The 14,900-nt window shown below is 36.2% G+C and overlaps 1 protein-coding gene across 1 annotated transcript in view; it reads right to left on the bottom strand.

Moving 5' to 3' along the window:
• UBR3 (ubiquitin protein ligase E3 component n-recognin 3) overlaps window positions 1–14,900 on the bottom strand; it is a 120,261-nt gene that overhangs the window by 75,123 nt on the left and 30,238 nt on the right. The window contains 11 exon segments of the mRNA XM_068407438.1: window positions 1,293–1,432; window positions 2,800–2,887; window positions 3,368–3,501; window positions 4,190–4,242; window positions 4,331–4,459; window positions 5,299–5,388; window positions 5,477–5,542; window positions 6,147–6,233; window positions 8,196–8,329; window positions 9,113–9,292; window positions 13,087–13,315. Coding sequence (XP_068263539.1) covers window positions 1,293–1,432; window positions 2,800–2,887; window positions 3,368–3,501; window positions 4,190–4,242; window positions 4,331–4,459; window positions 5,299–5,388; window positions 5,477–5,542; window positions 6,147–6,233; window positions 8,196–8,329; window positions 9,113–9,292; window positions 13,087–13,315 — 1,330 coding nt within the window.

A 14,900-nucleotide genomic window follows, 5' to 3' on the forward strand; every position in this document is an offset into this window, starting at 1 on the left:
GTGTTATAATTAAAAATACCATAATCCATCTTTTTTTTTTTCTTTCACACTGTGTTATGAAAAAGACCAGCATGTCACAAGCTCCAGAAACCAGACATGACATAAGGCAATGCAGTTTACAGAACACTAAAATAAAGTTATTTTAAATACATAGGTGTTAAGCTCCCTAATCACACATCAAGAAATCAGAATGAATCAATTCCCAAAACTTGGTTTCACAAGATTACTTCACTGGTTGTTAATTTGTATAAAAGAGCTTCACTGAGTCATCAATCTCAGTACAAAAACTGGTAAACAATTTAGTACAGTATTAGTTCCTACATTAACAACAACAAAAAAATCCACAAAAGAACACAGCCTACAAACAAAATGGTTTCGAAATTGTCAGACACCAACCCTGACAGTTCTCAAGTGAGGTAACTGGTGGAGGAAGGAGTTAATCTCTCTTCAGCTTTGCCATGAGCTGAAGCACAACCAGAGCACGTGGAGCATTTCAGATTCCTACAGGCTTATCTGCTCAGTGACAGGAAACAGTAATGGAACACTGAGTTCTTAAATTCTTCCTCTCCTTTGATACACCAACACTATGTTGAGTCCAATTTAGATGACAAGCTGGTCAGGGGAAGAAACTTGTCGTTTTTGCACTGTATGCACTGTAGGATTATAGAACAATATTCTATAACCAGTCTAGCCTGAACTTTGTTCTAGACCCTCACTATTGACTGGGAAAAACGTTACAGGCTACTAAGATAGTTAAGCAATATAAAAGAAAGAATTATGCCTCATGATATCTTTAATAATCAAAATGCGGAGAAGTTCAAAGAAAAAAAATCTTTGCAACTAACATCGCACTAGTACAAACGGTTCTAAACTCTGCTGAACATATATCACATTTTTTTAAAAATCACATGAATGATTAAGTATGCAGACTAGTGAAATACAAATAACATAATTTCTCAGTTCTCCATTTTTCCCTTGCTTTCTAAGGATACCTGATTAATATGAGAAGCTTGTTTTCACTCTAGATCAAAATGAATTTATTAAAAACTATTAACAGTCTTCAGCAATGCTCTTAAATACAAGCAATAAACAATAATGAAAAAGTCAAACAAGTTTTGTGGGTTTTTTGTGGTAGTGATTTTGGGTTTGGTTTTTTTGTGTTTTTTTTTTGGGGGGGTGGGGTTTTTATTGTTGTTTGGTGGGTTGTTTTTTGTTTTGTTTTTAAAGAAAAAAAATCTCTGGTTAAGCATCTTACCACTGAGTATGTTGTAAGAGGATGCCAACTACCATACCTTTAGGTGTATACATTCCTTGTTGCATGGAACCTCCAGGTTCAAAAACAGGAGCTTTAAAATCGGCAACTGCTGACAAGACTGATTCAAAGCTTAAGCTTCCTGGAATAATACCACTTTTAGGATTGGGGTTTTCTGGAATGTAACATTTGTGTTAAGGAAAGCAAAGTTAACTTAGTTGCAGGACACAGCATTTCACTTCCCTCTTGACATTTTCAGTCACTCATTTCAGAGGCTACACTTCGGCAGTGCTCTGTGTTTACCACAAGAGGTCTGTATGCTCCAGCTGCTATGGATATGGAACAATAAGTATTACTGAAGAGATTTAAAGCCTCCTGGCTAGGACATTAAACTTTTTAAAGCAAGCCAATTGCTACGTGCTTGGTTCAAGAGGTAAGTATTAAATGAGAAACAAAAACTACTATCTGAGGTGTATATAAAGTTTTTGTACTTGCCTTTATTTACTAACACTTTGGCTCTCTCCATAGCAAGAATATTTTGCATTTACAGCTAAGTGCAGAAAAAGCAAGTAAATAGCTTGGGATCCATAAACACAATAAGTAATTCTCTATCTTGGTTTGGCTATTTCTCATTTTTGGTAGCAATACTCAATTGACTTACTGACATCACCCCAAATCACAAGTAACACTTAGAAATAAGGGAACTTCTGCTTAATGATATGTGATTGCTTGTATAAATGATTCACTTATTTTACATATTTAAGTGATTGAGTTACTAGGTCATAATAATTAATAACTCTTATTACATATTTGTAACACTCAATCTCCTCCTTTCCTATCTGCATGAATTCCTAATATTTTTGCTCAATGTCTGTCCTTGGATTGCAAGCTCTTTTGCACCATAAGCTATTTATTTGCCTACACAGCTTAATACACTGATAGCAGTAAAACCTGCAGGTTTGTATTCAGCTGTTTAGGGACATGAACCGTATCACTGTGCAGAAAGACTTCCTAGAGTTTGCTGTTGTTCAAGTAAGACACTTTCCCCCCATAACACGTGCATTTCACTCTAATTTCAAAGCAGCATTCAGAATTGATATTATTTGCTTTTTCAGCTATTGATAGACAAAGCCAATATAGCATAGAGTGGCGTCTTTTTATACTGGCATAAAACTAGCAATAATCAAAGGCTCAAATTCAGATAAGGTGATGCTTGGCTGAACTTTCTACAATGTCATTGGAAAACAGACTTTTCACCTTACACCTAAAAGATTTTTGTAGATTATTTTAAAAAAAAAATAATAAAAAGAGCAGTTAAGCATTTTGTAACAAAACTAATTTAAAACTATTACAAAGTATTGCATATTTTGTAAGAAAAACCAAAGCTGGAGGAAATGCCTTTGCTGATAAGTATATGCAAAAACATCTTTACACAACTTGTCATAATTATGTAAGGTGAAAATACGTTGTTGAAGCTCCAAAATCCCACTACTATCCAGGTACGTGTCATTCTCATTCATGCACGTTAGTTAATATATTCCAAGGATATGAGATCCAATAATGAACTGTGTGTCCTGTCATTCATACAGAGTTGGGCTACCATCTCTGCTCTGAGAATCTCATCATCTGTCATTCCTAGAACAATAAAATTTAAAAAGCCATTAAAATAGCATTATTTTAAAACAAATATTCAGCATACATTTGTCATTAAACACATCTTAAACTTGATACAAACATTAAGTAATGATACAATGCTGTAAAAATACAGCAAAAGAAAAGGAGGAGGGGGCACAAATGTTATGAGACAACCTCAGTTCGAGAAGACTCAGGTAGAAACTAAAACTGCTGTCTTTCTGAAAAAGATACAGAATCTTCATGTGATCACATACACAAATCAGCCACTTCCATTAAAGCCATTTTTCTCCATTTCCATGTATTTTGTCTATTTCTAATTCATAAGGGATTAAAATTCAGTAACTGGCAAAAATGAAACCAACTGCTGAATGCTTTAAGTTACTACATGGCTAATCAGCTTTATGGTAGCTACTAAATGTTGAATATAAATGAACAGGCAAGTTATTTACATACAAGTACTCCTAAAGCAGTGATTCTTACCTAAATGTAAACGAAGACTTAACAGTAGGACCAAAAACGTTAAGGCTCCTTCCAACATGGACCTTTCATGCTCTGAATCAAGAACCGTATTTTGATGCTGTGATGCCATCGTTAACAGATCTACCACCTTAAATCTACACGGCAAAGAGTAAAGTCAGAAACATCATTCTCCAACATTAAAACACCAATGTGAAACGTACTGATAAACTCAGGATACCATTCACAACAATCCAAAATGAATACAAAATAAAATGCATATAACGCAGTAATACGCAAACATACATGAAAACACTCTTATTTTTAAATTTGGATTTTTATTTAACAACCTATGGAATGTGCTATAAGTGATAGCTACTCCACATGAAAACACCTTACATTTAGGAACGTGTAAAAGCTAATGCCAATTAATTTGTTTTCAAACCCTGATTTTATTCAATCCAGAAAAGCAGACATCCTTTCTCTCTCTCTCTTACTATTGCAGCTCTATTTACATCTATTTATCTACTTCTTCAGATTAGCATATCCTGAAAGCTTGCATACGAACATGTGCAAAACTTAAAAAAAACTGAAGATGCTCAGAAAACAAATGTCTGAAGGTTCACTACTGCACTGTAAATCAAATGCTAACCCTGTATAAAATCAAGGATATACCTTGAGATACCTCTTTCGGTAGAGGTAACACTTTGGCTAAGTGTTAGTTTTGGCTAGGCAGAGTTGCACCACTGAAGATGTGCCTCAGATATGCACGATTTCTCTCACATGGCATAAACTGGTCAACAGCTAGCACAACACTGAACAAGAGCATTCATCTTTTAACCCTACCTTTCAAAAACAGATGAAATAAAATAATCTGGGTCCAGCCTAGAGGCACAGACCTGTGGAAAGAGAATAAGTTCATTTTATTCAGTAGTTTGTTTGTTTGTAAACAAGCATTGGCTTGGCTTCTCAGAAAACATAACTTACTTGCAGCAGATAAATGTCAGGATCAATCATTGAATTGCAGAAATGAGACTGTACGTAAGTCATGGCCTGTCCTTTAATTTGTAGACCATTTCTAACCCACATGTTGCTATGAATTTCAGAAAGACTTGCCTGTTCAGGTAAAATAAAATAAAAATTTACAAACATTTCAGGGATATTCAGCTGTTCAGTTCAACATTAGCAGATCATCAATATATTATCACACATATACATACATACATACTACCCATTTATATAAAAGTATACTTCTTAATACTAATTTACTTCTCCTGGGGAGTGAGGGATGAAAAGGAACCACTGCAAGTTTACGAAACAGATACCATACTTTCATATGAGAGCACATTTCAGACAACAAAAGTGATCAAAGCCAATGAAGTGATTTTATTTATGTACTTATTAAAATCTTGAAAAGTACTACAAAGATGAAGCCATCATGATTAAAATAAAGTTAGATATAAAAGCAGTGAATACAAACATTGCTGACTACCACTTACATACAAATAAATACAAATTTGTAAATAAAAAAAAAAGTGTTGCAGGGTGCATCCATTCTTGAACTCATTCTCAATTTAAAATATGAAATTTTCAGATTCAGGTTTCTTCTCAACTTGTGCTCCATTGGTAGCTATTCTACAAACATACTTTCAAAGGGCTAGTTCCTCCTACCCTTTTGAAAGTGCTATAGTGAATATTATTATCATACTTCTCAAGAGTGTGATAACTAATGCCACATACTAAATTCTGGAAATAAGAAGAAAAAAAGAGTTTATTCTAACTACTCAGTATATTCTAGTTACTATTGTCACATATTGCTTATTTATATTCCACAATTAAGACATATTCCCCCTTGTTAAATACTTCTAAATATATTTAAATGACTGGGGTTAAAAGAATCAGACCGCAACTTTTTTTTTGTTGGGTCTGCATCAAAGTCAGAAGTCTGCCCGTACCTGAATCTGAAGTGGGTGAATCATTAGTTTCATCAGCATCTCCTGATCTGGCAAGATAGTATCCAGATCTAGTTCTTGGCATTTGACAGCCTAGGAACAAAAGCAAGCACACGCTGTACTGAACAATCACACTTGCCAAGGAATTTCCACCTTCTGTGTGACTAAACCACATGCTTACCTTGCTTAAAAACATGGCAAAGTAACGGTGCAGTGGCAAATGAAAAGTAACTTGGTTAGGAGCTGGCTGGAAGTAAAATAAAGATATTTTAATATCATATATTAAAAAAAACCCCAAAACTACAACTGTCTTTGTCGCAACCACCAAGAACAGTATATTGCAGGTCTTCATTTGATGGACTGACTTTCCACTAATCTACTATTACTTCATTCCCCTGCACCTTCCGAAGATTCAGAAATTTCCCTTATTCAGACTGCTGTAGTTAATCTCTTACTAAGCCCCCAGTAGCTAATGACACTCTGAATTGATTGAGAGTACTGCTTGCTAAGGTGCCAAAGCTGCTCCCCTCTACCATATCAGAAGACTACTTCTATTGTGCCACTGCTTCAGCTCTTCATTCAGCAGAACAGTAGTACATCCATGGCACTGCTTTTAAGACTCTCACAGCTTAAGCTCGCACAAGCAAATCTAAATCATCAAGACTCAATAAATAAAGGGTCCTAGGACATAACATTGCAACTATTAACTATAAACTCTAATTTCAGCAAGGTAATCCTTTTTCAATCAGTACCTAGAATGATGATTTAATTTAATGAGGCAGGGGTGTATAATCTTTTAAGTTTAATCAGATTTTCGTAGTACTTTGCTTAAATTCACTAAGGATATTTACCTCATCTACAAAGTTGATAGCATCAAACCAGTCCTGAAGCGCTTCAAGGCAGTATCTGACAACATTTCGTGTGTATTCCTGTGTTTCCTGCAGTAAGAGAAACCAGTGTACTACATGAGCCAAAACAGTTTTAAGTAAGTGTCACTGTTGTTCTACTACAAATAAATGTTATTTATTTCAATTATTTCAAGAAGATTTTTACAGTACATAATTTATGTCCTCATCATATGGAAATTAGTAAGTACTAGGATGGTTTCACTGTTACTTTAAAAGATGATCATTTCAATGGTGAGAATTAAGGCACCTTCAGAACGTTCAGCTGGTCCTAGTGCCTACTGTTGTTTAATTTATCTATTCATTTTTACCAAAAATTAGAGATGCAAGCATAAAAAAAATAAGTTTTTCCATGCAATCAAAAGGAATGGCTAATGTCCTTTAAGTTTTATCTGCAGAAAGGTCCTTACAGCTTGCTAACACAATGCACCTAAAACACAATGATAACACAATACTGCATGGATTTTAACAGTAAGCAAACTTTGTTCGGATTGTATGTTATAACTCTATAACAATGCTCTAAAACTGTAACGTATTTCAGATTAAATCATGTATTTCAAGAATAGAGCTGTACATTGCCCTCCAGGAGCAAAGCAGAGATGTGCAAGAAAGGAAGGCAGGAGGGGAGCTAAACCAATTGCTCTGCGATCAGCAGAACTTACAAAGCCTCATTTCTTATGGACTTTTCCTTTTATCATCCCTTCCCCCTAAACGCAGACTCCAGACCTGCCTCACACTCTTAGGGTACCTATGATAATTCTCATGCGAAAGCCAGCAGTGCTTTGGCCAGCCAGAAGCTATGCAAGTGCTGACGGGCTCAGTCAGACACGTTTCCTCATGAGGAAATACAACAGCCGCACTCCCATGCTGCTGCTCCACCCTCCATGGTGGCCAGGCTCCCCCAGCTTTCCCTCTCCTGTGGGACGAGAGCTGGAATCTCTTCCCACCCATCAGGTTTCACAAAACAAGTACAACAATTAAGCTACGAGATTTCTAAAACTGAGAACAACTAAAGGGCTCAAACACCGGGGTAAAAACATGACAGATGTGCCAACAGGCGGAGCAAGGAATCGTACAGGCCTTAAACAAAAGGCAGACCTTCCCATCCCTAAGCTAAAAAGAAAGGAATACTTCAAAAAGCCAGAAGTTGTAATTCAGTTTTCAAAGATAATTTAGACTCATAAATTGGTATATTCCTAATGTATCAGTATAACTTACATCATGGAAAGGCTTTTGCAACTGCCTGATTTAAACTCTTGAAATTGCATGGTATGCTCGCGCACTTTTTTTTCAGTGAGCAGTTCGATTCAGGTATTACTGTCTCATGAACGTTATCACGTATCTTAATAAGCTAATTTCAAAGTTAAGTATTTATTTCATAAAAAATAACCATAAACTCACAATAAAAAGTTTTTTCACATGTTAAGTATTCCTATGAGCTGATGGATTCATTTTTTACTATAACTTAATATAATTTACAGTCTAGTAACAACTCTTTAGTTAGGAGACCATGAGGTGACAGAACCTAAGAGGCTTTCACCTCAAGCTGTTAGTAAAACAACACAAACCCATAAATTACTCCATCCCCCATCATAATGAAGTGTCTATTTGCAGATACAATCAACATTATAATCACATTAGGGACAACTTATGTATCTCCTTTCCCTCTGAACAAAGGCAGAATGACTCAGAGATATTTCATTTATCAAGTTCATCATCAGAATAGAAGTTATTCCATATGTACAGTCATATGGAATGACTGTACACATCCCAACCACGTAGTCCCTGTTCTGGAGACAATAAATCAGGTACAAGCATGAATTCTACATTCACTATACACAGAATCTGAGTTGATCAGTTCTGTATATTTCGTAGACAAAGACAGCAAAACCCAAGTGTTTTCAAACACAAACCAGACAGACCTTTCAGATTTGAGAACTCTAGAACAAATCATGAATAAAACCAAGAATAAAGACAGAGAAATGTGAGTCTTACCCTGACTTTGCAGTGTGACAGAAGACCCCACATCGGCTGGGCGCAGGCTTCCAGCTCAGCAGCAAAGGCAGCATAGTATGTCTGTGATTCAAACTCCACATGCTCATTTAATTCTCGTTTATTTAAATTCATACCTTCAAAGATTTAAGCAGAGGTATACAACCAAATATTTAACTAGTGCTAAGTGGAATGCAGTATTTTTACTGTTATGCATTCACACACCTATTAAGACAAAAAAACACAAAGTGTAACAATGCGTCTTACCTAGCAGCAGAATAATGGATAAAATATGAGAACAAGCATCAAAATTTGAACAGAAGTAGACCAGAAAAAAACAATAGCTATAGATTGGCTAGTAACTGCAGTCCTTGCTGTTCAGGTGACGTTAACATGGACATCAGCCCTTCTACTTTGAACCTCACTTAGTCAATGGGAATGTTTGGATGAAAAATACCTGGTACTCTTTCTAGGCAGAACGTCTATCAGTAGTGAAAAGCCCATAATTTAAAAATATTTTTTAAAATAATAAAAAAGTTTATTCACAGCAACACTTAGAAAAAGATCCAAATTTATCAAATTAATTTACCTAATATTTAAATTTAGAACTTCACCAGTAAAACACTTCTAGCACAAGTTATGATTCGTACTTCTAAGTTCAACCTGAGAATTCTGGCACCATGAATCTCAGTCAAGTGTGATGCAATTGCTTTTTAACTAGTCCACACAAGACAAAGATCCATTAGATCATTTTCAAATCTACCTGTTTTCTAGAACATACTGTTCTCTTCCAGGAATACAGACTTATGAAAATATTAATGAATTAAATATTTACATACAGCAGTGTAAGGATTTTGCTACTGCGAATGTTAAGCTGTCTTAACATCCTTGTATTAGTACTGATTATAAAAGTCACATACCTTGAAAGAATGATACAAAATTCATCCATGTTATCAAAAGACCATGATCTTCCAAAAATTTCTTTGCCACACTTTGGTGTGAAAGTATGTTTATAAAATCACTAACCAGGGGCCAGTAAGTATTATTCTTCAGTAGTGCTTCCCCACAATTCACCACAACATGTAAACTATTTTCCTCATCTAGATTTTAAAAAGAAAAAAATAAAGTAATACTTTTTTTTCCCCCTTCTTGTTGTAATTTTTAAATAAAGTTATGAGGTAATGCAAAAATACCAATTAGGATTTGCTGTAACGTTGTGATCATAGACTCAGAGAAAACTGCAGAAAAGAATGTGGTATCTGAGGCTGTTTTTTCATCATGGACTCATCAACATAGATCCCACTCCAGTAGGAGACACATAACCTTTGAAAAGCAGTGCATTAGTAAAACCATCACAGCTATGCCTTTTTTGAATACTCTCAAGAAGTATAAAACGACCAAACAATACAATTCCTATTATGAACACCTGAAATCTATTTTGAATTTGACACACTTCCAGTGAGCAAGCCACCTTACAGCATGCAAACAGGAATCTGGTGACCAAAACCAGCACTGGCATGTTGAGTCTGAGAAGGACAGCAGAGAAAAGCATTTCCACTCTGAATCTGGGACAGAGGGAGGGTTTATGTGGCCTTCCTGAGACCAGGGCAGGAGAAGGTTCCCAAAAGAAGGGGAGAAGAAACTGGGGGGGTGGGGGTGTTAGAAGTCTCCTCACTGAATCACAGAAGTACATCCTCTACAGCTGTCAAATAAATCTCTTTATGACATTTTCATAAGAGGGACCCCTGGAAAGACCAGACGGGAAACGGGATTGGTCCTGGATTCATGATCCAAGGGAAATAACTTGCAGCACCCATCTGCCAGTTGCTTCTGTTCAAGTGAACAGAAGAAAGAAAATCTTGCATCTGATGATCAGCCTTGGGGATGGCTCTTGTCCAGTTCAAATGCACTGAAGGACGCTTGTAGTTACCCTTTAGACAGTGAAACGGTCATACACAGTACGGCACAGCCACAGCTAAAAAGACACTGTTATTAGGAGACTCGAGTCTCCGGCTGATGAAGCGCATCTGTATCTGGAGTGGTTCCCTTTGGTATATATGTAAGCTTTTTTCCTCCCCTTTGTTGTAACTACTGAAGAAAATACTTTTTTTCCTCTATTCTGAGGTTGTTTGTTTTGTTGGTTTATTGGTACCAGGAAAAAAAAAATTACTCTCTTGCCTGTTATGCCAACAGGTTTTCTATCTTGAAGTCATACAATATTTTGATCTTGACAAGTTTACTTCCCAAGAACACAGTATAGTCAGAAAAATGAATCAGATTTCAGCCTGAAAAATATGCTCCCTGAGTTGCACACAACTATGAACAGATACCTTCTTGTTACCATAAGGTAATATAGAGCTCCATTTCTTAAGACTGAGTCCTATCTACTACACTGAAGCACTGTAAAGAACAAGAAGCCAGAAGCACTCTGCGCAGCTTCTCAAACTTCTCTGCCACAGTTGATTAAGTACTCTTTAATCTCTCTCCTGTTATCTGGTACATCTGCAAAGAAAGGAAACTAGGTCTTGTTGCTCAGCTGCCTGGCTCCCATGTGCTCACACAGCCTATCCAAGAACAGGATAACATCTTAGTTGGCTCTGCCTGAACCCACTGAAGGACTTTGCAAAGAGCCAACAGTTACATGTTGCTGATACGCTGCCCCAGTATAGATTAGACAAATCCAGAGTTACTTCAAATTGGCAGTGGCATTGCCTCTTATTCAGAGTACTCTACAAGGTCAAAGGAAAAGAGGCGTTCTCTTTTTAAAGGATGAACCATTACCAAAACTTTTTCCTTGGGGTATAAATTCTTCTCCCATTAAAAGTTCAGTAGAAGGGAAGTGCTGACACAGAGGAAAAAAGTCTCTAAGAGCAAAGGGACATAAATTTTCCTAGGGAGCCAGTTTTATTAACTGCACCCATATTTCACCTCCTCATCCTTTCACATGATGTGTGAGAGAGGTAAGCTGAACTAGTAACACTTTCAAAGTTGGTATCAACACAGCTCCTAGGTCAACTCTGTTTCAGGAACAGTTTGTCACTGGGCATCCACAAATACCCTTAATAAACTGTATAGTTTTAACAGGTATCAGCTGTCCCAAAGACAATTAGGACCTGTGAGCAATGCCAACTAAACATGCCTTAGCAGATACAATTCCTGCTCCATGATCTCCTTGTTCCTCTCCAACATGTTTTCTCCATCTATCCATTGGCTGGATTTGTAAACTTTGCCTCATTCCAATACTAAACGACCTACTTGTTTGCACTAGCTGCACAAACAGAAGAATTCTTCTCAATTTACCTCACCAGCATACTTCTAACAGACTTCTCACTATTTCCAGCATCATAAGAGATACCTTGAACTAAACACAGGATGCAAGCCCACAGAACTGCAAAGATGGCCAATGAGAATACAAGAGGGGAAAAAACCCAATAAAGTATTTTATTAAAATGTTTCTGTCAGTTTACAGTATGCCCAACCCCTCATATATAAAGCAGCGAGGAGGAAATGTGAAAACACTAAAAAGCACCAGATTCCATGATGGAGTCTTAGCTAAGACAAATCACTGGTGCTGGGCAAAGGAAACAGGTAACTTAATGTCTTGGGATAGCTGCTCCAGTGGTAAGTCTTTTCTCACAAATCTACCACAAATTTATCTGATGTTATTTAACTTATCAGCTCCAGTTTAAATAATTAATTAACAGTAAGTTTCTTCAGAGAATGTCTAATCACAGTCACAGCCTTTTTCTGTTTGGCTGAAAATTCTGATCCATTACAGAACCTTACCACCATGCTAGCAACATCCCATACTGACCAATAAGTAAACACAACTACTTAAAAGTAGTTCTAAATGACATTTCACCAGTATGGCATTAGTTTAGCAAAAGTCACTTGATATACAAAGTGTTTAAGATTCAACATTTTTCCTTGAATACTGTAAAGCAATCTATGTAGGGCAACAGAAACATTTCTCATGTTGAAGTGCAGCTGAATGAGAGCACTCTTTATAGCTAGATGACTGAGGATTTCCCATTTCAGTACAGTCATTCTGTATTAGGCTATACATAGAGTGAACTCAGAGACAAAATATACTTCAGACAAGAAAAATACAATTTCCTGCAGAAGTTGATGGTACTTATTTGGCAGCAGCAGTCAGCCTATCTAGAGAGTATTTTCAAATTCAAACTAGGATAAAGAGCGTTGAGAGGTCTGTGGTCTGTTAGGTACATGAAAGCATGAAAAGTAGAAGTCAGCAAGATTCATTGTGCAACCCTTTTCAGATACGGTCAGGTAAAACAAGGCGGGTAGAAATAGGACAGCTATTTTCACTAGAAAAGTTACACAGTGTACACTAGTTGAAACTCAAATTGCCACTCTGTCAACCAAAAGCTTGATCAAATGATTGTATTTACAAAGTATTAAATAATTCTCCTCTAATTATATCAAGTTTTATTTAGGCAATCACAGGTGAGAAAAATTTAAACCATTTTAAATACTTCAAATAGCTGTGAAATACTTTGAAAATATTTTTTAAATTAATAAAGGTCTCAATTCGCATATATAATTTCTCATTCAAATGAGCTTCACAAATAGTGTTTACGCACTTTACCCAACAAATGAAGCACCTGCAAGATAAAACTCTGTACTTAAACTATATAACATTCCTACAAAAGAAAACCCTACAAACCAAAGGATAGAACGTCAGTATCACTCTTGATAACTATCTTTACATTTCTAGGAAATTTTGAGCCTCAGCCTCTACCATATATTGCTAGACCCTGTGCATCTCTGGGAAGGGGGTGGGAGGTACATCGACTACCAAAGAGATTGTATTTCCTCTATAATCAATTTATCATTCATGGAAACAAGGAAACAAACATACAAATCGACCTACCTTGCAATTCACTTTTAATAAGGCAACTTTCCATCATGTATAACAGAACAGTGACCATAATATCCAGCAGCTGACATTCTTCTGTTACTTGGCGTGCTAGTTCTTCATTGCTGAACAACTGAACACTGATATGCACAATTCTATTAGACATTGTGTCTGATTCATGGCTTTTCTTCAGTGTTTTCATAATAAAAGCATAATGCTGGACAAAAGTTTTGGTAAAAGCAATCTGCAAATTATAAAGAAATTTTGATGTTAACAAGCACCATACAAAAACTACAGCTTGCTTTCATAATAAAATATTCCCTTGCAAAAGTACAATCAACATATCCTAGGAAACACAAGTTGCCATGACAAACCAAAATTGATGGCCTAACTATCCCATGTCTAGTTTCTAGAAACAGTCCACATGAAAAAAACTATCTATAGAAAGGGGTAACTTATGCCTCCAATTTCATTACCTTATACTAAAATCTAACCTTCTCATTCTATGCTTTCCACACTAAAAAAAAAAAAACAGAAATGTTGAAACAAGGAATATAAGGTCTCAGCATAGCTGTGAAAGCAGTAAAGTCCTAATAATAAATTTATCCTAAATATTTTACATCCTAAAACAGGGACTAATGTCCCAAAATGATACACTAAGAACGAGATCAGCGGTGCCTAATAAAGCTGCCTTAACTTATCACTTGCACCCATCTACCCATGGAGTAAGGTTTTCATTCCTCTGTTAAGGATGACATTTCAACACTGAATTTCATCTGTTATCATAACATCCTACATTTTTTTAATAAAACTTTAGTGCTTTCTCCCAAATAATTAAAGTCACTAGCAAGCTTCGCTATTCTTCACACAACTGTGTGGGTTTTTCTAAACCAGATCAGTATTTAAATGTATCGATATATATACATATAAATCTTAGTACAATTTCTTGTCCCGCTCCATTAGCCTCAAATTGCATTGTAAACCAACCTTCTGCACTGCATATACATGTGTGCATATCTGCCAGCTTTGAAATCACTTCTCACTTAGTACTTTAAGTTCTGAATTAACACCATCTGGACTTCCTTGGCTTAGTAAGAAGAGATAATACAAGCTATGTAGTAATGAAAATTTTCAGCTGAAATTCTAAAATCCCCTGTCTGTTCCTTCTGGAAGTATTACCCTTTCATAAGCATAAAATTAGAAATTTTAAAACCACCCTCAGGCAGCTACATTTTCACCAGACTGTATACAAATGACTACTGCATTTTACCTGTCTCAGACTCAGTGCTCCCGTATTTTTATTATAGCACTACCATGTTATTCTCATTTAGAAAATATTTCCAAAAATATCATAATGCCATAACGCTGCTGTTGGGCAGGAAGACTACTTCTTCCAGCAAATATACTCAATAATAAAGTTACTCATGCAAAAAAGTGGACCAGGGTGGGGATGGGGATGTCACCACAGGAAACACTACCACACTGCTTAACTGGCCCTCCTTTAGCTGGTTCACAGTGATGGAAATCTGTACAATAATTGAAAGTGTCTTCTACATACAGCACCCAGCACGATGGTAACTGTCTTCAGCTAAAGCCTTTTTGGAACAACATATTCGCAATACTTGGGCAGAGTTAGCACAATATCATTCTGGTATTCCAAGGCAGAACAACCTATCACATAATTTCCTTTAAATTAAAGCTTGATACAACTTTAATCACTGGCAATGATACTTATAACAAACATCAAGACATTTACACTATTATGTTAAGCCTCAGACACCAAAGACACACCTGGTATTTTAAGAAGTTAGTACACTAATGCTGCTAGT

Source organism: Nyctibius grandis, chromosome 9 (assembly GCF_013368605.1).
Source record: "Nyctibius grandis isolate bNycGra1 chromosome 9, bNycGra1.pri, whole genome shotgun sequence".
NCBI classification, from domain to species: domain Eukaryota; kingdom Metazoa; phylum Chordata; class Aves; order Nyctibiiformes; family Nyctibiidae; genus Nyctibius; species Nyctibius grandis.